Here is a 27273-nt window from a genome sequence, read left to right as displayed (position 1 = left end):
AGTGCTGTATCAAGGCACCTCAGTGGGAAGTCTGTGGGAAGGAAAAAGTGTGGCAGAAAACGCAGCACAACGAGAAGAGGTGACCGGACCCTGAGGATGATTGTGGAGAAGGACCAATTCCAGACCTTGGGGGACCTGCGGAAGCAGTGGACTGAGTCTGGAGTAGAAACATCCAGAGCTACCGTGTACAGGCGTGTGCAGGAAATGGGCTACAGGTGCCGCAGTCCCCAGGTCAAGCCACTTTTGAACCAGAAACAGCGGCAGAAGTGCCTGACCTGGGCTACAGAGAAGCAGCACTGGACTGTTGCTCAGTGGTCCAAAGTACTTTTTTCGGATGAAAGCAAATTTTGCATGTCATTCGGAAATCAAGGTGCCAGAGTCTGGAGGAAGACTGGGGAGAGGGAAATGCCAAAATGCCTGAAGTCCAGTGTCAAGTACCCACAGTCAGTGATGCTGGTGTTGGTCCACTGTGTTTTATCAAGGGCAGAGTCAATGCAGCTAGCTATCAGGAGATTTTGGAGCACTTCATGCTTCCATCTGCTGAAAAGCTTTATGGAGATGAAGATTTCATTTTTCAGCACGACCTGGCACCTGCTCACAGTGCCAAAACCACTGGTAAATGGTTTACTGACCATGGTATTACTGTGCTCAATTGGCCTGCCAACTCTCCTGACCTGAACCCCATAGAGAATCTGTGGGATATTGTGAAGAGAAAGTTGAGAGACGCAAGACCCAACACTCTGGATGAGCTTAAGGCCGCTATCGAAGCATCCTGGGCCTCCATAACACCTCAGCAGTGCCACAGGCTGATTGCCTCCATGCCACGCCGCATTGAAGCAGTCATTTCTGCAAAAGGATTCCCGACCAACTATTGAGTGCATAACTGAACATAATTATTTGAAGGTTGACTTTTTTTTTTGTATTAAAAACACTTTTCTTTTATTGGTCGGATGAAATATGCTAATTTTTTGAGATTTTTTTGAATTTTGGGTTTTCATGAGCTGTATGCCAAAATCATCAATATTAAAACAATAAAAGGCTTGAACTACTTCAGTTGTGTTGTAATGAATCTAAAATATATGAAAGTCTAATGTTTATCAGTACATTACAGAAAATAATGAACTATCACAATATGCTAATTTTTTGAGAAGGACCTGTATATGTTTATATACACGCACACATATGTGTGTGTGTGTGTTTTTGTGTGTTTTTTTTTTTTTTTATTACATGAATGATGTAAAGAAATAAAGCAACAGAGAACACAAATTGTAAAGGATTGTGTTTGTTATTTTAATACCTATAAGCTCTTTCATATGTAGTCTGTAAAATGCATCCAAAGTATGAATAAATATATTATTTTGTAAAACAATTACAGTACATGTCACGTGTCATTTGACACGTGGTACAGTGGTTGATTACATAAACTCACAGGCAGATTAAATTGTTATTTTGTATTTAAGTATTAAGAAAGTCAGTATATAAATGAGTGAAACCAAAGTTTGAAAAAAGGGCTATGTCTCAGTAATACAAAAATGTTTTTTTGTTTTTTTTCCCCCAAGTAGTGGTTGCATTATGGTTTCAGTAGATGAAACATTTAAATTAGGACTAATTTCATTAAATTTTCATTAGATTTCGTTTGATTTTTATTTATTTTTTTACATAAATTCTATCCTTCAAACAAATACTCCAACATAGAACCTTGTCACAGACTGTGATGACATTTCCATGGTTATTACCATCATAAATCTACCAAAGTTTTCATTAAAAAAATTAATAAATAAACATTTATAATGGTATACTTTGTGTTAATTACCATGGGATTAAATTAGTAAACAATGGTGCAAGAGTGTATTTCTAATACAACGGCTGAGGAAGAGATAATAAATTTGTTATCTAATTTGACTTTTTAAAAAGTCGTTGAAACACTACTGTGGATATTTTTGCAAACGGGATGCAAAAATCCTATTTTCTGTAGTCTCCCATTCTATAAAAATCCACCCATCTATGATGACTGCAGCTTCTGAGAACTCCAGAAATGTGAAAAAAGACCTTCTGCCACAGATTTAGAAAAGCTTTTGTCTTGAGTAAATAAGGGGACACAATAATACTGGGATACAAGCGTCAACAATAATGATTTTCAACAACTGAATCGGAGTCCTCAGAATCAGTTTTTCATGATTAAAAATATGGTTTGTAAATCTTCCTTCACTTTTCTGTCAAATCTGCACTGTCATATCTAACCCAAGCATAAAAATACAACCTTTTGGCAAAAACAGTAGTTTGATATATTTTACTTTTTTCACTGTTTCATTGTTTTGTGCTTCATAACTTAAATACTTTTTCAATGTATTTGAAAATCCATTAAATGAACTACAACATTTAGTTATAGACTCCTAATGTGGCAACTTACAACAAACTGTGATGAATACCCTGTTGAAAAATCCAGCATATGCTGGTTAGGTATGTTTTGAAGCATGACTTTTTGGTTTGAGCTGGTCCTTAGCTCACCATGAGCTGGGGCCCATTTCGTAAAACAAGTTTACCAAATAAACCAGGCTTATTTCAGTCAATCTGACATATTTTGAACCAAATAAACTGACAATAAATCAGACTAACTGAAATAAACCTGTCTTATTTGGTAAACTTGTTTTATGAAACAGGCCCCTGGTCATGAGCTGGTTAGCTGGTCCTGAGCAGGAGCTGCTTAGGACCAGCACATGACCAGCTAAGAACCATCTTAAACCAGCTCACGACCAGCTAAGCACCAGCTTAAACCCGCTCATGATGACTAGCTAAGGACCAGCTTAAACTAAACTAAACTAGCTCAAACCAGCAGCCATGCTTCAAAACATACCTAACAAGCATATGCTGGTTCACAAAGGGTCAATGTGTGTAAAACAAACTTGTTTTTCCCCTAATGATGGAAATGTATAATAAATAAAAAAATTCTAAGATAGACTATGTCAAGGTATATGCTTATACAGAAACAGAAAACTTGATAACCTGACCTGAAAATTGTGAAAACTAGAACAATTACAACATTAAAAGGTGTTAATTTGTCTTTTGGCTCAAGTATGCATGAAGCAACTGAAAGAATTAAGAAAACAATTGCCATGGTTCAACCCTAAAAATTTTGGGTGATGGCGTTGCCCTTACTCCTTTGTAGTTTAACAATAACTATCTTCTCATAGTATCTAGACAAGGATCTGAATGAATTACTAGCTTTTTTGCGTCAGCTGGCACATGTTCTACTAGCTAGGCCCATCAGGTTTTATGAAGCCAGACTGTTATGAAAGCGGTAAAAGAAGATTGTTCAGTGACCATTTAACTATATCATGACGAAAAACAGTGTCACTGTTACATAACAACACGAATGGAATGAATCATCTTAATAACGTATAACTGGTGTCGGTGCAAGATTGTTTATTTTTAACAGACTAACTAAAAATTGTTTACGCGCAAAAAACTACAACTCCCACAAGCATGCGGATGTTACCCATGAGCCCTTGCTGTCGTCTTGCCGCACATTCCGGCGTCTTTTACGTCTTCCTGTTCATTACACACACTCGATTTTAGTGGATCAAGATGTCTGGACTTCTGCGGGGAATCGCTCGTGTCCGCACCGCTCGGGTTCTGCGGGGATCAACCATCACCCAGCAAGCCAACATCACCACGCGCCCTGCCAAGGATAAGATTGGGCCCGTTGTGAGTATCTGTAGAGCGCTGCTTGTTTCCTCTGCAGCTCGTGAAGGGCAGGCCATGATCGCCTTAGCATTCACCTTTAGACTCCCTGTGATGATCGGAAACAGTAACGTTACATACAGACATAAAAGTCAGTTTAGTTTGAGTATAGCTCTAATCCAGGTGTTGATTGGGAATTTCTATTTTTTGTATTTTCGCATTCGTTTTGGACTGAAACGGTAACGCAGCTAAAACCTTCTCGGCCGAAGGTCGTGGTGTTGACAGGCGATAGAGGGTGAACTGAATCTCAATTTTTAAGTAATTTACAATTTTACTATAAAGAGTAAGTAAACATTAATTTAATACTAGTTTTAACGGTCATTGTGTTTGTTTTGAGCGATTTAGGAAACCGGGGTCTGTTTCATAAAACAAGTCAGGCTTATTTCAGTTAGTCGGACTCATTTTGAACCAAATCAATTGACTAAGTCAGGCTAACTGAAATAAACCTGGCTTATTTGGTGAACTTGTTTTATGAAACAGGCTTCGAGTCCGGGCATCACATATAAGCTTCCGCTAAGAAAGTGTCCATTTTTTACAGCTGCTCTGTCAGTAAGATAATGCTGCAACAACAGTTGTGTATCCTAACTGCAGCTGTTTATGCTCAACATCTCAACATTATTAACGAAGAAAGGCGTTTTTATTTCATTATAGTTTGTAGTCTCAGTAGCCGTTTTGAGTTGTATATATGGCATCGATTAGCTTGTATATATATCAAAAGAGACTGGAGTCATAGCAGAAATATTAAAGCACCTGTATGTTGCCATGAACAGTTAAACCGGTTTTTAGCATCTTCTGCTCTAACAGCTCTTTGGTTCTTGTTTATTTTCATAGGAGACAGTAATTGGTCTGACTGTATTTTCTTTTACCATCCTGGGACCATCTGGGTGGATTCTGTCAAACCTGGAAAACTACAAAAAGAAGGGCACTGCCGAGTCTGAGTGACCCACCGGTCATGGACTGAACGCAGTTTGTCTGGTTTTATTGCTTTTAACATGTTGGGACCACCATCTCACAGACCTCCAGCTTATCTAATCAGTGGAACAACTTGTCTCCTTTGAGCCACCCTGCTACCTCTCCATGCGACCGTTTACTTTCCCCCGGTCTTTGTTACACTGAGCTGTTTGCTCCCTCTTACCAACTGTGTGATAACGTAATCATGGGTGATTCACTTCTCCTTACCTGGAGCTGTTACAGTTGAAATAAATCATTATTTAAACCTTAAATGCTTTGTCTCTGTTTTCCATTACTTTTTTGACAATACTGGAAAAAGATGCATTGCTTTTCAGTAGCTTGTTATATGAAGCAAGGCACCAGTGACCAACTCTACTATGAGATTTATTTTATAAGTGTCATCTTGAAACATATCAAGTACAAAAATACATCATACCATTAAAAAAAAATTTAAAATAAAGGCTAAATAGTTATATGTGAGTGTGAAATAATAGGTTTGGCATTTTAAATCTTGTATACTAGCAATTCAATGAATTAACTTTACATAGCAACTCAGAAAGGCTTAGATCAAATATAAGATTGACAAAATCTTGCACTTAATCATTTATTTGGTCTGACAAAATGCTGCATACGGATAGTTCTCCAAAATACGGTGACAAACATGCGTCACTTGAGCTTTTAGTCATAAAAAAGATTTTATATAATAAAAAAACCCAAAATTGTTTAATTGCCTCTTAATACACCTGATTCAGATCATCAGCTCATTTTGAAAGAATCTCATTAACTGAACAATGTCACATGGCATCATTATATAATTAGCATTTTGTATATTATACACATACAAATATAACGTGTTATTTCAGAAATATTTACAATTATTTAATTTATTTTAGTTCGATATATTAGTTTGTTTTTAAGATGACACTTTAGAAAATTAATTAGCTTTGAGAGTTTGTCACTGCATGGTTCGTGGGAAAAAAAAAGGTTATTCATAATTATTAATAATTCTCAAAACGTATACTTACCAGATACCACCAGCTTTTATGGGAGAAAACTTAACTCCGTTCAAAACATGCACATTAACAAAGGCTACCATTTTTAACATGTAAAACAAACGCAAAATCATAAAGGTATTCAGGTAAAGAATCTCAACCGGAAGCGGGTTCATCTCCAGCGGTTCCAATCAATCAGGTGACCGGAAATGACTGTTCAGCAGGAAGGAACATGGCGGAGGAGCAACAGCAAGAGATCTCTCAAAAAGAGGCTGATGGTGAGAATTACTTTACCGCAATTTGGCCAGAACTAAGTCCTGTTTGTATCGGTTTGCACATGCGGATGTTGTTTTGAGCTGAGTGAAGCGCATGCGCTGCTGGGATGAGCAGCTAGCGCTTTGCTAACCTGCTAACAACAATAGCCTAAAGTTAGTTGTTTATGTTTTAAAGCACTTCAGTTTCAGTGTCCTGATCTTTATAATATGCTATATAGCGTTACGACCAGACTGCACTGTGAAACAAATGTAAAAGTACAATTACACTCTTAGTAACAGCAATAATAATGTTTATGACTGACCATGTACAATTATGGTTTTTGCCCGTTGTCAAGTAAGTTAACGTTAACGTTAATAGGCTAAACTGACGATATTTTCACTTAATTGTGTTTGTTGTTTGACAGGGCTGAATTGTCTCGTATATGATGAAGCCATTATTGCACAGCAAGATAAGATTCAACAAGAGGTAATCGTGTCATTATTTTAATAATTTGTATTTTTATAGTGTTCTGTGATGCTTTGTACACACGTTGGTTTTCTAGTAAAAAGTATTTCAACAATGCACTCAACAGGTGAAGATTTTGCTTTGGAACAATTCAAAGAAATGTATTATAATCAGGGCTGTTATAATTCAGTAAAACTAAAACATATTTCGATTTTTCTTAGCTAGTTGCCAAGGAAACATTTCTGGTGTATTTTGTAAAAAATTAGATGCATTAACTAAAACTAAAATAAAATGAATAAAAACTATATAGACATATTTTAAAAATAAAATGACGAAACCCTAAAACTTTAAATAAGAAAAACAAATCAAAATATTAATAAAACTGCATTAGTATTATCATACTAAAATGTAATAAGTTACAGGAATTCATTTTTCAAAAGGTGCGGGAACTGTGGTTATTTCTGGCATTTAAGCCTCATATACATGCATTTATATATGCACATGGTGCACAAGTTTCTTTAACCCATCCTGAATGTCATTGTAGATAGCGACCAGTATTCCTCTGGTGTCAGAAAGACGGGAGCTATCTGTACTTAAGCGAGAGTATGCTGACGATGACACCATTTACCAGCAGAAGATAAGAGTAAGTGAACCATTTCAATAGTGAATGAATGTTTAAGGAATTTTATGCATTAATTATGCACTTATCTTTTATCTCAATTATCAAGTCACATACCCTAGAGCTTAGAGAGCATATAATGTTTATTTATGCACAAATATATTCAAGCAGAGAAACCCTGATCTGTCTTTTTTTTTTTTTTTTACAAATCAAACTGTTTTATCAACAGGACTTGCAGAAGAAGTACTCATCTATACGCAAAACTAGGCCAGATGGGAACTGTTTCTACAGAGCCTTTGGTTTCTCACATCTGGAGTCTTTACTTGAAGACAGCAAAGAATTACATAGGTAACCACCTGCCAGCCTACATTCAGCTGAATGAACATTGTTTATTCATTTGGTTGAATAAACGATTCCCACTCGACAGAACTGGATATTAAATATGTTCTTAACAACACTGATTGTTTCACATCACGCACAGTTTTCACTTTCAGTGTGGACAGACAAACTATTTGTTGTCAAGCCTGTTATGATCATTTACATGAAAGTATGTGGAGAAGATAATGGTCTTAAGTAGCTTCTGTAACCTTGAGTACATTCCTTTAAGACTCTGTGTGATTGTGTTCACTTGGCAGGTTCAAGGCTATTGCTGCCAAAAGTAAACAGGATCTGGTGAGCCAAGGTTTCACAGAATTCACCATTGAAGATTTTCACAACACTGTAAGTCTTTGGATGACTATGAACTAAAACATTTAATTTTTATTTAAATTATTTTTTTACATTTATGTCCAGTGTTATTTATTTTATTGTTTATGTACTATCAAAGTATTTATTAATATTTTGAATGAGCTTTTATTTGAGTATTTTTATTTATTTTAATTTTAGTTTGTTCATGTGCTTTTGTCGTTTTTAGTAGGTTTTTTTTGTTGCTTGTTTAAATATTTTTCTTTAATTCAGTTTCAGTTTTATTAAGTTTAGCACTTACATCAGTTAGTTGCTAAGGCAACATATCTAAAGGGACTAAATATCTAAAAAAAAAAATCCAGTATTCACATACGAATAAATTAAAATCACTGGAACGAAAAGTTTAGTGCGAGCGTTTGCTGCTTTTATAAAGTTCAAATTTAGTAAACTTTGACCTGTGAAATTTGTATTACTTGAAGACGTGTGACCATCAGAAGACTGATATGTCATGCCGTGACCTCTATAAATTAGATTAGGGATGTAACGATTCGCTCAACTCACGATTTCATTCGATTCACGATTAAATTTTTCTCACAATTTTTTTTCTAACAAAATGAGATTTAAGACGCATTATACAGTAAATGAAAATGTGTCCTTTTATTATTGCTTGGACACAATGCTGCTCGTTTCTTTGTGAAATTGAAATATAACAAAACTCAATTGAAAATATAAAACAAACCCGAAATCAAAGAAGTAACACAAATAAAAGAAATCTCTTCATATAAACAAACTAAGGCTTTGTCTGTGCTTTTTCCATTTAAAATTAGAGGCAACCACTGCATTTTAATTATGATCCAAACAAAGATACTGCATACATGCAACATGAGCAGTTTTTAATCTAAATTAGATTGTATTATTTCAAAATTTGAAGCAAAAATAGAATGGTCTGACTTCAGTTTTGTGAAACTACATAAAAAAAAATATCTGCATGAAACCGAAACAGCAGACGAGCTGAATGACACGCAAATTCACTCTCTGCCAGCAGGTGCACTTATGGAACAGGCAAAATGGTGTTTCCTTGGTTACTGCTGTAAACAAAGCAGCACTACACTTAAATATGCATTTATATAATACATTTACAGAGATACATTTATATAAACTCCTAGCCCTAACTGTATTTGTTTAGCATCTCAACCAATGTGAATCGTCACATATTTGAATATATATATTATTAACATCATATCATGACTGTTGTAGTGACTGTTGTGTGCTCAAAGTCTAGTGTGACCATGGCTTAAGTTTTGTTTAACCTTTCCATATAATTTTTTAATTTTATCTCAGTATTATTTCAATTAACTAAAACGATTTTAATAGTTTTAGTTAAAATAACTACACTGGAAATGTCAAATCAGCCCTGTTTGCCAATTTAATCTTTTTTTTTTTTTTTCTTTCCAGTCAGTAATAATCTTAAATGAGTTTGTTTGACGTATAATGAATTTCGTCTTGTTCACTACAGTTCATGGACCTTATTGAGGCTTGTGATAAGCAACCGTCTTTAGGTGAGCTGCTCAGCTCCTTTAATGAGCAGAGCGTGTCAGATTATCTTGTGGTCTATCTGCGGCTGGTGACCTCTGGTTACCTGCAGAGAGAGGAAGACTTCTTCCAGCACTTCATAGAGGGCGGCCGCACCGTTAGAGAGTTTTGCCAACAGGTGACACTGAACAACGCGTGATTTCTGACTGATTTGTATTGTAATTTTGAAGATGTGATTCATTTTCATCCAGTTCTTGTAGAGGAACCTGTTCTTCAATGACTTTGCATCATTTTAAACCAACATGTCGTTCTGTTTTGGCCAGGAGGTGGAGCCCATGTCCAAAGAGAGTGACCACATTCACATTATAGCTCTGGCTCAGGCTTTAAACGTGTGCATCCAGGTGGAGTACATGGATCGAGGAGAGGGAGGAACAGTCAATCACCACATCTTCCCTGAAGACGGAGAGCCCAAGATTTTCCTCCTATACCGACCGGGCCACTACGATGTCCTGTACAAATAACAGATCTGCACCTATTGCTGCTAAGGCCTCGTCTGTTTCTGTGCTGTGGTTTGACTCTAAACCTGTGAAATGTGAACATGAGAGCCGAGCACTCAACTTTGCAATTTCCTGTCAAAAACCCCCTAAAGACTCTTGGAGAATCTGTTATAACAGGCACTGGACATTGTACAGTTTTCTTTGAATAACCTGCATCTTTTTCTTTTTTTCAGTTGTATATACAGTATATGGTTATTTCATTTAGTGTTTTTTTTTTTTGTTTTTTTTTTGTTTCTTGTAGTTGAAAACTGCCTGTCATTTGTGATAGGAATGGGATTCCTTTACCATGTTTGACTGTATTTGACTTTCATGAGAATAAAAACAGCTTGCAGTAGTCATAGTTTGGGTAGCCATATTATTATTTAATGTGTGTAGTTTAAAAAAAAATCCGAAATGGTTTTTATTTAAATCAAAAATGGTGTATCCATACTGCAATTTGAGATGGACATGCAATGACAAAACCCGACATGGTTCCTCTCACAGAAGACTGATGAAGGATCTTGCCCCCTTTTTTGGCCGACAGCACTTTCACAGAACGAAGGAGGGATGAAGACGTTTGGGTCCTCGATTCCCTCCACTAGGTCAAAGAAGCTATGGAAGAAATGGGTTAACAAATCTTGTCTTACATGTTGGTCTTTACATGCATTTGAACTTGGTGACTTTTAATTTGTTTCTAAGACTTTATTGATCCATGGGGGAGATCAAGGTGTCAAACATAAAATGCATGGACAAAAACAAATGGGTGGTAGTATGAAATAATTAGTAATAAGAAGAAACACAATCCAAAATGGTGAGATAAACAAGAAAGAGTGTTCCAATGGGGTTTATACTACCATACTAAAAGTTTGGGAACAAAGATTTGTAATTTAAAGAAGTCTCTTATGCTCATCAAAGCTAAATTTATTTGATCAAAAATACAGAAAAAATATAGTAATATTATAAAATATTATTGCAATTTAAAATAATGGTTTACTATTTTAATATACCTTAGTTTAAAACATTATTTATTCCTGTGATGCAATGCTGAATTTGACATGTATACAGAATATATATATATATATACACAGGTCCTTTTCAAAAAATTAGCATATTGTGATAAAGTTCATTATTTTCTGTAATGTACTGATAAACATTAGACTTTCATATATTTTAGATTCATTACAACACAACTGAAGTAGTTCAAGCCTTTTATTGTTTTAATATTGATGATTTTGGCATACAGCTCATGAAAACCCAAAATTCCTATCTCAAAAAATTAGCATATTTCATCCGACCAATAAAAGAAAAGTGTTTTTAATACAAAAAAAGTCAACCTTCAAATAATTATGTTCAGTTATGCACTCAATACTTGGTCGGGAATCCTTTTGCAGAAATGACTGCTTCAATGCGGCGTGGCATGGAGGCAATCAGCCTGTGGCACTGCTGAGGTGTTATGGAGGCCCAGGATGCTTCGATAGCGGCCTTAAGCTCATCCAGAGTGTTGGGTCTTGCGTCTCTCAACTTTCTCTTCACAATATCCCACAGATTCTCTATGGGGTTCAGGTCAGGAGAGTTGGCAGGCCAATTGAGCACAGTAATACCATGGTCAGTAAACCATTTACCAGTGGTTTTGGCACTGTGAGCAGGTGCCAGGTCGTGCTGAAAAATGAAATCTTCATCTCCATAAAGCTTTTCAGCAGATGGAAGCATGAAGTGCTCCAAAATCTCCTGATAGCTAGCTGCATTGACCCTGCCCTTGATAAAACACAGTGGACCAACACCAGCAGCTGACATGGCACCCCAGACCATCACTGACTGTGGGTACTTGACACTGGACTTCAGGCATTTTGGCATTTCCCTCTCCCCAGTCTTCCTCCAGACTCTGGCACCTTGATTTCCGAATGACATGCAAAATTTGCTTTCATCCGAAAAAAGTACTTTGGACCACTGAGCAACAGTCCAGTGCTGCTTCTCTGTAGGCTTGACCTGGGGAATGCGGCACCTGTAGCCCATTTCCTGCACACGCCTGTACACGGTGGCTCTGGATGTTTCTACTCCAGACTCAGTCCACTGCTTCCGCAGGTCCCCCAAGGTCTGGAATCGGTCCTTCTCCACAATCTTCCTCAGGGTCCGGTCACCTCTTCTCGTTGTGCTGCGTTTTCTGCCACACTTTTTCCTTCCCACAGACTTCCCACTGAGGTGCCTTGATACAGCACTCTGGGAACAGCCTATTCGTTCAGAAATTTCTTTCTGTGTCTTACCCTCTTGCTTGAGGGTGTCAATGATGGCCTTCTGGACAGCAGTCAGGTCGGCAGTCTTACCCATGATTGCGGTTTTGAGTAATGAACCAGGCTGGGAGTTTTTAAAAGCCTCAGGAATCTTTTGCAGGTGTTTAGAGTTAATTAGTTGATTCAGATGATTAGGTTAATAGCTCGTTTAGAGAACCTTTTCATGATATGCTAATTTTTTGAGATAGGAATTTTGGGTTTTCATGAGCTGTATGCCAAAATCATCAATATTAAAACAATAAAAGGCTTGAACTACTTCAGTTGTGTTGTAATGAATCTAAAATATATGAAAGTCTAATGTTTATCAGTACATTACAGAAAATAATGAACTTTATCACAATATGCTAATTTTTTGAAAAGGACCTGTATATATATATACACATGATATATATATATATATATATATATATATATATATATATATACATAATACTCACTGTATATATATATATATATATATATATATATATATATATATACACAGTATCTCACAGAAGTGAGTACACCCCTCACATTTTTGTAAATATTTTATATCTTTTCATGTGACAACACTGAAGAAATGACACTTTGCTACAATGTAAAGTAGTGAGTGTACAGCTTGTATAACAGTGTAAATTTGCTGTCCCCTCAAAATAACTCAACACACAGCCATTAATGTCTAAACCTCTGGCCACAAAAGTGAGTACACCCCTAAGTGAAAATGTACAAAATGGGCCCAATTAGCCATTTTCTCTCCCCGGTGTCATGTGACTCGTTATTGTTACATGGTCTCAGGTGTGAATGGGGAGCAGGGGATTTGGTGTTATCGCTCTCACTCTCTCACACTGGTCACTGGAAGTTCAACACGGTACCTCATGAGTCATGGCAAAGAACCCTCTGAGGATCTGAATAAAAAGAATTGTTGCTCTACATAAAGATGGTGTAGGCTATATGAAGATTGCCAAGACCCTAAAACTGAGCTGCAGCACGGTGGCCAAAAACATACAGCGGTTTAAAAGGACAGGTTCCACTCAGAACAGGCCTCGCCATGGTCGACCAAAGAAGTTGAGAGCACGTGCTCAGTGTCATATCCATAGGTTGTGTTTGGGAAATAGGCGTATGAGTGCTGCCAGCATTGCTGCAGAAGTTGAAGGGGTGGCGGGTCAGCCTGTCAGTGCTCAGACCATATGCTGCACATTGCATCAAATTGGTCTGCATGGCTGTCGTCCCAGAAGGAAGCCTCTTCTAAAGATGATGCACTAGAAAGCCCGCAAACAGTTTGCTGAAGACAAGCAGACTAAGGACATGGATTACTGGAACCATGTCCTGTGGTCTGATGAAACCAAGATAAACTTATTTGGTTCAGATAGTGTCAAGCGTGTGTGGCGGCAACCAGGTGAGGAGTACAAAGACAAGTGTGTTTTGCCTACAGTCAAGCATGGTGGTGGGAGTGTCATGGTCTGGGGCTGCATGAGTGCTGCCGGCACTGGGGAGCTACAGTTCATTGAGGGAACCATGAAAGCCAACATGCACTGTGACATGCTGAAGCAGAGACTGGGCCGCAGGGCAGTATTCCAACATGATAACGACCCCAAACACACCTCCAAGACGACCACTGCCTTGCTAAAGAAGCTGAGGGTAAAGGTGATGGACTGGCCAAGCATGTCTCCAGACCTAAACCCTATTGAGCATCTGTGGGGCTGTCATTTCTTCAGTGTTGTCACATGAAAATATATAATAAAATATTTACAAAAATGTGAGGGGTGTTCTCACTTCTGTGAGATACTGTGTGTGTGTGTGTGTGTGTATATATATATATAAACCTCTTTTAAAACATTAAGAATCGTACTGATTCCAAACTTTTGAACAGCAGTGTGTTTGCGTCTCACACACACATACAGTCAGGTCCATAAATATTGGGACATCGACACAATTCTAACATTTTTGGCTCTATACACCACCACAAAGGATTTCAAATGAAACGAACAAGATGTGCTTTAACTGCAGACTGTCGGCTTTAATTTGAGGGTATTTACATCCAAATCAGGTGAACGGTGTAGGAATTACAACAGTTTGCATATGTGCCTCCCACTTGTTAAGGGACCAAAAGTAATGGGACAGAATAATAATCATAAATTACAGCCTGAAGTCTGGAACGCATAGACATCACCAAACGCTGGGTTTCATCCCTGGTGATGCTCTGCCAGGCCTCTACTGCAACCGTCTTCAGTTCCTGCTTGTTCTTGGGGCATTTTCCCTTCAGTTTTGTCTTCAGCAAGTGAAATGCATGCTCAATCGGATTCAGGTCAGGTGATTGACTTGGCCATTGCATAACAGTCCACTTAGGAGGTGGTATGCTTAGGATCATGAGCAGTTCCTTTCCTTCTCCATACTCTTCTCTTCCCATCACTCTGGTACAAGTTGATCTTGGTCTCATCTGTCCATAGGATGTTGTCCCAGAACTGTGAAGGCTTTTTTAGATGTCGTTTGGCAAACTCTAATCTGGCCTTCCTGTTTTTGAGGCTCATCAATGGTTTACATCTTGTGGTGAACCCTCTGTATTCACTCTGGTGAAGTCTTCTCTTGATTGTTGACTTTGACACACATACACTTACCTCCTGGAGAGTGTTCTTGATCTGGCCAACTGTTGTGAAGGGTGTTTTCTTCGCCAGGGAAAGAATTCTTCGGTCATCCACCACAGTTGTTTTCCGTGGTCTTCCGGGTCTTTTGGTGTTGCTGAGCTCACCGGTGCGTTCCTTGTTAAGAATCAAAGTTCCAAACCGTTGTTTTTGCCACGCCTAATGTTTTTGCTATCTCTCTGATGGGTTTGTTTTGTTTTTTCAGCCTAATGATGGCTTGCTTCACTGATAGTGACAGCTCTTTGGATCTCATCTTGACAGATGACAGCAACAGATTCCAAATGCAAATAGCACACTTGAAATGAACTCTGGACCTTTTATCTGCTCATTGTAATTGGGAGAATGAGGGAATAACACACACCTGGCCATGGAACAGCTGAGAAGCCAATTGTCCCATTACTTTTGGTCCCTTAACAAGTGGGAGGCACATATGCAAACTGTTGGAATTCCTACACCGTTCACCTGATTTTGATGTAAATACCCTCAAATAAAAGCTGACAGTCTGCAGTTAAAGCACATCTTAGTTTCATTTGAAATCCATTGTGGTGGTGTATAGAGCCAAAAATGTTAGAATTGTGTCGATGTCCCAATATTTATGGACCTGACTGTATGTACAGATGCCCTATATTTAAATATCAATGTTTAAAATGTATACTCTGAGACTATTAAGGTTATGTCTGCATCCAAGAGCCTTTCAGCATCCTACATTTTTTATTGTCATTTAACATATCAGGGTTTTTTTCTCATACTTGAGGACATCTTGTACAGCATTCATGAAACACATTTTGTTTTATTTATGTGCATGTTATTCTTGCATGAAGATGGCTTTGATCAGAGGAAGAGGAAAGACAATGTAAACACATGTAATTGGTTAAGAGAATCACTGTTTCATAATCTCCTGTTTTTCTTCATCAGTCTACTACAAATGTGGTTAGGTTAAGGACAAGATTTCAGACTTGATTACAGAAGTATTATCCATGGTCTTTGGGTTTTAATGAAAAGCAGAGTTAAACATGGTTACGGTCTCTGTATGGGACAGGCCAGCCTTACTTTGTTCAGCCTACTTGACTAACCTTGTCATGATGGTTAATTCCCCTTTCTGTGTGAAATCAAGGGTGTAGAGAGGCACACAGCCAAGCGCAGTGAAGGTCAGCAGGTAGTATTCTGCAAAGAAAAATACCAAGAACATAAACCAACTAGCAAGGGAAGTAAAACTTTATTTATATAGCACCTTTTAAAACAGTGTTTACAAAGTGCTTTACAGGATAGACAATATATACACAAAAACAAACATAATAAGCAATTCAATCACATAATATAAATAACATAATTACAAAAATGGGCCAAGGAAAAGCTCTAGTGAACAAATGTGTTTTGAGATACTTTTTAAAAGAGCACAGTGAGTCGATGGCTCGTAGGTTGTCAGGAAGAGAGTTCCATAGCTTGGGACCAAAGGAAATTTTATATTGGTTTACTCAATCTAAAATGGTGAGCAACTTATCCATACACACACACACACACACACACATATATACTGTATATATATATACACTGTATAAGTGTGTGTGTGTGTGTGTAACTTTACTTTAGGGACCAGTTCTCACTATTAACTACAGTTGCTTATTAGCATTATGCGTATTACCAATATATCGACTTACAGAGCACATATTAATGCCTTATTCTGCATGACCATATTTTAGAGCCCTTAATTCTACCGCATACCTAAAATTAAAATGTAATAAATACCTTACTATCCACTAATAAGCAGCAAATTAGGAGTTTATTAAGAATCATCATGCAGCACAATGGCGCACATTACCTTGTGTTTCCTCCACTGTTCCATTCCAGTTATTGACCAGCAGTCCTTGTCCAGGTAAAGAGCTACTACCCAAGACAATTTGATTCAAGAAATGGGCGTCATGGGGAACCCCAATATGTGTCACGAATCTGGTCCATGCTCTCCCTGTCAACCACCACTAGAGGTCACCCGTTCACCAGTGACTTTTACACTCACAGCACATTGGACTCCATTTCCCACAATCCATTGCACAGATCACAGCTGTCACCATTCACACATCACACACACCTGATCACCATTTTCCAATCACCACCACACACCATATAAGCCTGGGACTTGCTCTTGCTCAGGGCCGAGTATTGTTTAGCGTTTATCACTCACCCAGCGATAGCTACTTTACAGAGCCATTGTTATAGTCTTAGCCTTAGTCTTGCCTTGCTTTCCTGCCGTGTCTGACCCTGCCCGTGTTTCCTGGATTTACCCTTCGCCTCTGCCGTCTGGACTCTCTTTGCTCCCCGTTTGGATTATTGCTCTCGACTCTGGATTATCTCTCTGCCTTGCCCCTTTGGATACTGTTCGCTGATCGTTGACCCACGCTTGCTCCACGGATTGCTCTGTCTTGCCTCCACCATACCTGTTTGCCACTGTCTGACCCTGCCTGTTTCTGACCATGTTCTATAATAAAGCCTTGCATATGGATCCGCACGTCTCACGTCTCGTCAGCCCCGTAACAATATGTCTGAATGGTTCCTTTAATGCTGTCTTAATGCAAGTTTGGTTGTGGTAGTGGATCTCATAGCTGACTCCCTGTTGAGAGGAGAGCAAACTCGGAGTCACATTAGCAAGAGTCAGCAACACAATGCCCATTGATGAACTTTACAGAATTTATGTTTTGCAATTTATCTCTAAACTGTGGTACTTTACCTCTCTAAAGAGCAGAAGCCTGTCAACAAAGAAGGTCTGGTTGCCTTCCAGCTGCTAGAATTCGGACATTCTGTCCGAAAGGCATCATAGGAGAATTTCTCAAAAACATGCAAGTGGTGCCCAGGTATGAACTGTGTTTGAGACAAAGCAAGAGAACACTTTCACATAACTCACAGTTAATATTTGCATGAGGTAGTTTTCTGTAGAGATAAGCCAACTAAAGGAAGTTAGAGAGCAAACTTTATATTGGTACATACAAGCCAAAATTGACAAGTTTCTCTGATGAACCTTCTCTTTTTTGGACAAAACAGCTTAATATTATCATCAAGACGGCCCACTTACTGCAGTCAGTGCCCCCTCAAGCAAAGGTGGAGACTCTGTAAGTCAAGAGAGAGTGAAAAGGTTTATTTATACTTCTCAAAGAACCAAAAACAAGCATGAATTCATTTTTCCTTCTTTCAACTGCTAAAGCTCTATAAAGTTTACTATAATGTGCAGGCAAAAGACAACAGGTCAGGAGGTCTTACTGCGGGGTTCAGGCTTCTGTGCACAGCTGCTGAGAATCAAGCTCAGGCACACTGGGATCAGAAACAGGATCGTCATCGTTATTGTGGAGTGCTGGCAAACAGGAGCCAAAGCGACTAGCAGCAGTTTCCAAGTTCAGCCCTTCTTATGTTGTCAGTTCTGGATCGTCACTCCATGTTTTCTGTCTCACCCACACTGGGCCTTCTGGGTATCTGGCCAGTGCTTCAGTTCAATAGGAGTTTTAAATGTGATAAAACAACTTAACTGTATGCAATACTTGGAATATTAATCCTAATTTGAAATAGAAATACCTAAAATAGAATGAAAATTTAATATTTATTAAATTAAAATTATTGTTACAATAATAGGAAATACTGTCAGGTGTCTCTGGAGATGATGGGTGACAGATAAAACCTGAACTGGAGTACAACTCACCTTAGTCACATGATGAAGACTCAGCATATTATGATCTCAGATTTGCTTGCCACAGGTCAATGTTCAAGTGTAGGTGCTAGTCATATAATAATTTACTGAGAAAAACAAGATCATGTGATGATATTAAACACTAAAATAAATTGTTGTTGCACTTGGCAAAAACTGACACAATTTGATGATTACAACTTTCCAAAAACGATATACCTGCTAAAAAGACATCCTAAATTCTCCTAAGCAGATTTGCTGGTCTGGTGCAAGCTGCTGGTTTGCTGGTTTTGGATTGGTTTTGGGGAAACCCAAACACAGCTATGATCAGCAAATCATCTTATAATTTTTTTAAATCTTTTTTTTTTCAGCAGGAAACCTGTGTTAACAGCTCTTATTATATGGCTTTCTGAAAGACTTGATTCTGATTGGTCAATCACAGAAACCAGCCATTTGATATTTTCTCAAATTCACTGCTGTACCAAGAAAATTAAAATAGCAAAGAAAACAAAAAAAGCAACACTTCTTACATCTTAATGCAACTTAAATACCTGTGCCATTCCACTGCCAATGTAAATAACATTCTGACTGCTGTCCATCTGAAGTTTAAGTAAGGGTGAATCAAGCCTCAGCATGTTGAACACATTTTAGCGACTGCACAAGGCCACATCAAAGAAAACACTTAAGGGTTAAGTGCTTCATTTGTAGAGTTCTCGTGTTCTCATGCACACACCTTTCCCTTTGACATACAGATTTATACAGTCTGGATTACTGTTTTGATTACTTCTTTACTTTCAAAGTACGACAAACACAGTTCATCTGTCAGGAGATCAGTGCAACTCATATGACATTCAATGTGGCTTCTTTGATCACAGAAGCTGTAGACGTTACTTATTGCTGGGTTTTAGAATAAACACATAGTAAATTGAACTTAATGTAAGTGTGATATTTTCTTTCATTCAATCTTTTGCATTAAATGACCTGTAATTACAGTTTATCTGAATTCTTGGCAGGATCAAAGCATTATATTCAGGGTTTTGGTGATTTAGGTCAGATAAATCCCACATATTTTATTTCACATACCATTTTATTATCGTGGACCTTTGAAGTTGCAATAAACGCTATTGACCTCTCAGTGCACTCACTAGTGAGTGAGATCATTGGCAGAGGTCCACTAAGGAGTCATCTTGTATTGTTCTAAAAGATTTTGATTAAAAAGGTTTTCAAGGTTTTTTTGTTTGTTTTTTTAAAGGGGTAAGTTCACCAATTTTCAACCAGTTGTCAACCTTTGTATTGTTTCTTTGTCTGTATATAAATAAATGAACAATGCATATAATTTTTTTCTTTGTTACCTGCACCAAGACTATGTTTTTTAGCCAATAAAAGTCTGCCTAACGACATAAAACAAGTCATCTGGCAGACTTATGACAGCTCCAAACTTTTGTGAAAACTACAGATATTACTTTTGCGTTTTTGTCTCCCTGCTCATGGATAGTGTAATTGAGCGCCCAGTGCATTATGGGTGGTGAAGTTTTCCTACCTTTTCCTTGTCACTGCCCTTTTTCTGTTTTCTCTAGTCATGTAGCACCGATTTCAAAAGAAAACAAATGTGTTTCTACTGCATGGATAGCCAATTTTGTTTAAAACCCCACCTTGAATTATCAGCAAATCAGTGAATTATCCCTGTAAAGCCTATTATTACAGGGTTAGTTAATCCAAAACTGAAAATTCCAGCATGACTTTCTTTATTTTGTGGAACGTAAAAGATTATATGACTGAGAAATGCCCTTTTTATAAGTCAATGGTCATATGGTCAATGCTCAAAACTGTTTGGTTACGAAAATTCTTCAAAATACACTCACTGGCCACTTTATTAGGTACACCTTGCTAGTATCGGGTTGGACCCCCTTTTGCATTCAGAACTGCCTTAATTCTTCGTGGCATAGATTTAATATTGGTCCATAGGTCCATATTGACACGATAGCATCACGCAGTTGCTGCAGATTTGTTGGCAGCACATCCATGATGCGAATCTCCCGTTCCACTACATCCCAAAGGTGCTCTATTGGATGGAGATCTGGTGACTGTGGAGGCCATTTGAGTAAAGTGAACTCATTGTCATGTTCAAGAAACCAGTCTGAGATGATTTGAGCTTTGTGACATGGTGCATTATCCTGCTGGAAGTAGCCATAAGAAGATGGGTACACTGTAGTCATAAAGGGATGACATGGTCAGCAACAATACTCAGGTTGGCTGTGGCTTTTAAACGATGCTCAATTGGTACCAAGGGGCCCAAAGTGTGCCAAGAAAATATCCCCCACACCATTACACCACCACCACCAACCTGATCCGTTAAGACAAGGCAGGATGGATCCATGCTTTCATGTTCTTTACGCCAAATTCTGACCCTACCATCTGAATGCCGCAGCAGAAATCGAGACTCATCAGACCAGGCAACGTTTTTTCAATCTTCTATTGTCCAATTTTGGAGAGCCTGTGCGAATTGTAGCCTCCGTTTCCTGTTCTTAGCTGACAGGAGCGGCACTTGAAATGTAAAATGGCAGTAAAACTGTCTAAATGGTTCTTTTGAGGTGGGACTCTTTTACAAGGAGGACGACCTTAATTCCAGTGCATGGGATGTGCAAAACTCAGCTCCAAGTAAATGGCAAAGAGGTCTGTATTACCTGGATGAAGCTGTCTGCATTCTTCTCAATTGTAACTCTGTCATGACAACTCTCTGAGAGTTTTAGCATGGTAATATACATGGCAATGTTAACATGTCTGGTCTTGGTGGAATAGATCTGCTATGCAGAGCAAGTACAGAGACTTGCTACTGCCAATACATCCACAGACATTCTTGTGTAAGCATGTAAGAAATACTGCTACTGCACATATAGCATACATGAATCACCTTGTAGCAGATCTATACAGGTGGAGTTGGGGAAGGTGGAGGATTTCTGAAGCATGCTGAAACTGCTACAGCAAGCACTAGCCAAGTATTTCAATGTTGAACAACAAGATCATTGGCTGCTAATGCGAAAGTAACCAATCAGCTGCGCCATGCGAATAATGACTGAGTTAGAACCTTTTGGCCTGTACCATCTAGAGCAGGGGTTGGCAAGTAAGTTTGGCATCGGGCCAAAAAGAAATTTCACCACTAGACGGCGGGCCAGAACATAGTCAAAGGATACAGTGTTTTTGAAACTGGTAGTGAGCTGTTACTCTGTGTAAAATCCTGTGATAGACATTAACAAAAAACCACATTTGTGTGGCGGTGTCCGATCAGAGTATGTGAGCGGAGTGGAGCGTCAACAATTTCCCCTCCATGCTCGAGCATTTAATAATCACTCCGCTTCCTCTCCACTCCACACTCACTGATATCAGAAACACCGCTCCGCGTCTAAAGTATTTCAGTATGTTTGAAATATCACAGTTCTATGGAAGCCGTTTCCACCACTTAATAAAAAATAAAAATAGGTTATTGCCACTGTTGTGGAAAAAAAAGTCAGAATTGTTATTGCGAGTTAGAAAGTCAGAATTGCTAGTTAAAGTTAAAGTCCAGTTTTGAGGGGGGAAAAAGACTATGTTCTCAGAATTACGAGTTTATATCTCAGATTTAGCCTATAACTTTTTAACTCGCAAGTGCGAGTTTATATCACGCAATTCTGAGAAAAAAAGTCAGCTGTCAGCTGAAAATATTCAGAAGGAACAAATAAATTCCTTGAGAAATATAACTTCCTGCTCATGTCCACTGCAGTCATAGTATTCACATTCTTTCTGATTTGAGTTATCCTTTTCTATCTATCTAGCTAAATATGTTTAACGTGAATTGTTGCTAAATATGCAGTTATATTACGGGTTGTTGGCATGAATTGTACTTATGATGGAGCGGCGGTGGAGCTCTTGGAGCGAGTGAAAACCATGACGCTCAAACTTTTAAAAAGTCCGCTCCTCACTCCATTCAAAATCACACCGCTCCACTCTGCTCACATACTCTGATTGTGAGTAACTGTTGTTGTCATGAAAGATCTATTTCAGAACCAAAATAATCTGGCTATGGGCGTGGGCCTGATATTATTGCTGGCAGGCCACTTTTGCAGACCACTGATCTAGAGTTTCATGACAGAACTTTGTATTTAATTTTAATTATTAACATTATTTTTAGAATTAATTTGTAATTATTGATTACTAAAGTGATTTTTATTTATTCATTAATTCATTTAAATAATTTTTCGCCATTTACGTATATGCTGTTGTCAAAAATTATTTTAACTATATATAGGACTACTATTTAAATGGCTGCCAGTGAAAAAATGTGCACCACAAAATGTAGTTATGGCATCAACCAGCAGGTAAAAAGAGTTCACTTCCTGTCACTTCCATGTCCCTTCCTGGTGTCCTCTACAAAAATTCTAATGAGTTTGGGGAGGTTTTGGTTTTCTAACCAATGGGACATATAGGGAGTTTTCAGGGAATCACCTGATATTTGAGGTTGGTGCCACTAATGGTGCAAAATTGACACACTTCACCTGCAAATAACCCATATTCAGTATGCGGGATGATCCAGATAACAGTTGTCGCATTTGGCTTGGCCGCCAGGCTTTATTCTCATGTGTTCATTGAGTGATTGATGTGTGCATTGCTTCATCACAGAGACACATGTGAACCATCAGATGCTGCACATCACATTTTCACATGCACCCTCCGCCACAAAGTTGAAGCAAATGTTGTTGAAGCAGATCCTGAAGATCCTGAAGATCAGGAGCAGAGATCATACCTCACACAACTACACAGAAAAAAGTACTTTCACATGCAGCATCTGTGTTGCGTTTGGAGTGTAGACTCCATTCAGCCTTTGTGTCATGATGAAGAGCAGCACAGGCAATTAAACATGTAGAGATAAAGCACCCCTCACGTGTCGTTGTTCACTAATGACCATTAGGGATTTTTGAGAGGAAACATGCATCATCCTGTCATGTTTTCTTTGCCTTCAGAGAGCGTGATTATGACAGTTCACGTGGGAAAGTGTACAGTGTGTAATTAACACGCACATCTTGTGGGAAAAAGGTGTTTTTAAACCGCTGGAAGTTTCCAGCTGTCTGAGTAGAAGATTGATCTCAGAGACACACCTGCTTCTCAGGATCGGATGGTCTTAGAAGACAATTTAATGACTAATAAGAGTGTCCATAATAAAGAAAGGGAAAAGCTTTTAAAACATTTCTACATGTTCTTAGAAATGTACTCATTGTATTCATGTTGGCTTTAGTGTTTTGAAAACACATTTTCTAATAAAGTTTCAACTTAATGACTAAAAACAATTTGTGGTGAATATTGTGTAAACATCCCAATCATTATTTAAAATAAATAAATAAATAAAAGTTTTCTTTATATGAACCACATGACATTTTACAACCTGGCCTTGTCATAAAAGTCAAAATATCTAGTATATTTTGCATACAATCTAAAAAAAACAAAAAAATTCTATAATAGTTTTAATTTGAGGCTTTTTATATATATATATGTTTTGCAATATTTTACACAATATATTTTTGTAATACATCCAGACAAAAAAAATGAGCGTCCTAGTGACCCCAAGAGAACCAACCATCTCAGTGTCAGCCAGCAGGAGTGGACAAGAGGAGAGAATGTATGTGGTCTTTCTTTAAATTTAGCGAGAGATGCCTAACGCTTCACATGCACTGAGATGTGTCTTGTTTTTGGCAAGAAGTTGGCAAGTCTGGTTCACAGATTTTGTTGACCTCAGTCTGTTTTGAAGGCATCATGTCTGTGCATGTTACAACATTAACATGTTTAGATACCTTGTCAGATGATGGAATATTTATTTTCTTGTAGACTATGTCCTCATTTTGTAATTGGATGTTATCTTCATGTCTTTTTCCATGTCAAGACTAGTCACGTTAACTTTGCATTTCCAGTTCTGGATCGATAGTATCAAGTTGTCAGGGCAGGTTGTGAAAGCCTTGTCTAACTCATTGAAATATTTACACATCTACATAGTAGCAATGCAAATGACATGCATGTATAGATCTATAGAGAGCGTGTCTTATCTGGTATACATTATACTAATATACATTAGACGTTTAGCCAATGTTCCATGGGCGTGATGTCTGAGGCTGAGACTAGGAGACCAGTGGAGTACACTTTTAAGTATGTGTTCTATTTGTTTAAAGCATGACAAAAGCTTATTAAAACAATGATTCAAAATGTACTTTTAAGTAAAAACTTTGAAGAGAGAGGGTTGACGGTAAGCCAGTGACTTCCATAGTATGGAATAAATACAATGGAAGTCAATGGCTACCATAAACTGTTTGGTTCAACAGAAGAAAATTTGGAACAACATTAGGGTGAGTAAATGATGACATTTAAATACGCTTTTAAGATTTGAAGTAAACTTCAAATGTACATTCAAAAAATGAAGTGCACTTCTTTTTCATAAAGGCAGCTAGACCAGCAAACCACCTTAAACTGGGTTAAGCTGTTATTTATGTAACAAGCAGATTGATCATGAATGTTTGTATATGCACATTTAACAAAGCACTTTAGCTCAAAATGACGGAAAAGCTATTTTGATTATGTTGTTTGATTTAATTTTAGATTTAATTTGATTTCACAGTCACTTGCAACCTGACATATATTCTACTAAACTACAATGACATTGTAGTGTTGATTCAGTTTGTTCTTGTTATAAAGTCATAAATGAAATCTAAACATATTCCTTGACTCTACATCGCCAGGCGTATTGTGAAGTAAATTTGCCAATTAATGTGTCTGAAAAGTTTTGGTGCTGTGTCTGAAATTAATGAGATCATGCTTTGGCTATCCGGCATTTGGCAATAAGTAGATGGGAACAGACAATGATGCCAAATCATCTGGGAAATTATTATCACATTTTGAAGGTGAAGCAACATTTGGAAAGTTTGAGACCCAAACGCCTTTCATATCAGGTTATCATCTGGAGACTAATATTCCCTTTTCCACACCTTAATCTTAAAATCAGAGCTCACTAGAGAGAAGAAAACCACAATGGTGCCGTTCCAAACATGCACAGGCTGTTCTTCCACTCTTTTGAATGATTACAAATCACATCAAACTTCCCTTGTAGAGGAGGAACCACATCTCTCCCTTTAATAAAACTCTGTATCTGTTTATCACTATGATTTATACTCTTTTCCTTGACGTGAACGAATAAAGAATGGAGCTCATGCCAACAACAGTCTATTTCAATTATTCACTGTCCATTCCGGTGGTGAGAGACGTTCCCAAGGGCACATAACCAGATTTTCAGTGTTGCTGCTTCCATGATGGAGGAAAGACAGATATGTATAAAATTTGATAACTGCCTTTGGCTCTAGAAACAAGGTGATATATTTCCTCCAGTCAATATACATCATTCTGTTTTTCCAATGTTCACCTACCCAGAATGAACTAAAACCAAAGACTCTCATGACAATTCATATAAGATTTGCTATACTGGTGGCAATAAGAGTACGTATTTGTATGATCTGCTCACACTCTGCTGAAGATTTGGGTTTGCAAACAAATAAATTTTCATTCAGACCATATGAATTTATATGAAATCACCATCTGATATACTTATGAATTCTTCTGATATCAGGTTCTACATCAGCTAAAACGGCGGCCTGAGCACTTTAGCCAGACTTAGGAGACCAGGAACTACCTTAAAAGACCTGTTCACACCAAAACAAATGTTTTCAAAAGAAATACTTTTATCCTTGCATGATCAGATCAATCCTAAAAAAGTGGCAGAATATTGAAGTTTTAACAATTTGATGTTTTATGTAACAGCACCAGCTCTGGGCATGTTGCTAAAAGCAGGAAAAAGAAAAAAAGAGTTTTAACCCTTCACCATAAAAAATAGATGTTGCATTAACGTCATGCAAACGTTCAAATTAGATGCACTGATAGAAATGAAAATGATCATACAAAATGTTCCTGTGTATTTAGGCCTTTATGCTGTTTTTACTTTTATTTTTTGAAGCAGGGTCACCACAAATGCTCAGAAACTACAAACGTCAGATGCCAAGTTAATCTGAATTGCGCAAAAGTCCCTTGCAAGTTATCTGTAACACATCACTTTCTTGATACCTGCCAACTACTGGATGCAGTGAGCTTTTAAATTCAGCTTTTCGCATTAGAAAAAACTAGGTGAACTCTAAATCAGTTTTTTACACTATAATCTCAAGACATTAGCACTTTTATGAATAATTGAAGTAACTGAGTTTAGAAAAATAAGGTCTTTCAGATATTTAAGGCTACTCAATACTATAGCAAGGGATCTCCACATATATGACGGTTATAGAGATAACATACTCAGCCTGTTTTACTGCATTTGCCCTGTAGAATCAGGCAAGTAATTACCTCTTAAAGTTGTTAGCGTGAAACTTAAAACAGGTAGGCTGCAGTCCACCTACAATTAAGTTATCATGGAATGGTGTGTTCGAGTTTACTTGGCAGCTCCTCAACAACACAGTGAGGCATATGTTTCATGTTTAGGCATGTCAGGATTGACCAAAGAGTGCAGAAACACATAAAACTGAGAGCTGATCAGGGTCATCGAGTGGAAAGTAAAGTGTTGGCGATGATGGGCCCCAGATGATTGTCTTGGAAATGTCTCACAAGACACAAAGATTCGCCTCTTCGACAGTGAAACTCAGATGTGTGCAGCTGGAAGTACGAGCTGTTGTGAGAGAACCATTCTGACCTTGTTCCTCAGCCTCCTCCGTCTGTCCGTGCGGTAATGTCACACACACAAGGTTATAATAATCCGTAAAGCACATGTTGTTTCCCCCCGAAAAGTGATCCACAGACATGGACAATCATTAACTGAAGTGAACATACAGTACATAAAATGTATCCTCAAGTGGACGTTGCTTCATCTAGCC

The 27273-nt window shown here is 37.9% G+C and overlaps 2 protein-coding genes and 1 pseudogene across 3 annotated transcripts; 2 read left to right on the top strand and 1 right to left on the bottom strand.

The window, feature by feature from the left end:
- The first annotated feature begins 3531 nt into the window (after nt 1–3531).
- Nucleotides 3532–4820, top strand: LOC306855680 (cytochrome c oxidase subunit 8B, mitochondrial-like). Its single transcript, XM_079394485.1, has 2 exons — nt 3532–3705; nt 4573–4820. The coding sequence occupies exons 1-2, from the start codon at nt 3586–3588 to the stop codon at nt 4681–4683; spliced, it is 231 nt and encodes a 76-aa protein (XP_079250611.1). The 5' UTR covers nt 3532–3585; the 3' UTR covers nt 4684–4820.
- Nucleotides 4821–5883: 1063 nt separating this feature from the next.
- On the top strand, nt 5884–10136 carry LOC306855776 (ubiquitin thioesterase OTUB1-like). Its single transcript, XM_079394649.1, has 7 exons — nt 5884–5962; nt 6364–6425; nt 6949–7047; nt 7253–7371; nt 7659–7743; nt 9224–9418; nt 9564–10136. Exons 1-7 carry the CDS (start codon nt 5917–5919, stop codon nt 9759–9761), a joined length of 804 nt encoding a protein of 267 aa, XP_079250775.1. The 5' UTR covers nt 5884–5916; the 3' UTR covers nt 9762–10136.
- LOC306855614 (ependymin-like) lies at nt 9818–18007 on the bottom strand (annotated as a pseudogene). The gene is made up of 8 exons: nt 17932–18007; nt 17747–17781; nt 17405–17535; nt 17194–17287; nt 16502–16639; nt 15756–15846; nt 10265–10388; nt 9818–9823 (listed from the first exon to the last, which is right to left on the bottom strand). The product of its transcript is annotated as an ependymin-like (transcript).
- Between the last annotated feature and the right edge of the window lie 9266 nt (nt 18008–27273).

This window comes from Barbus barbus, assembly GCF_936440315.1.
Source record: "Barbus barbus genome assembly, chromosome: 36".
NCBI classification, from domain to species: Eukaryota; Metazoa; Chordata; class Actinopteri; order Cypriniformes; family Cyprinidae; genus Barbus; species Barbus barbus.
This window is presented reverse-complemented; position numbering and strand designations above follow the sequence as displayed.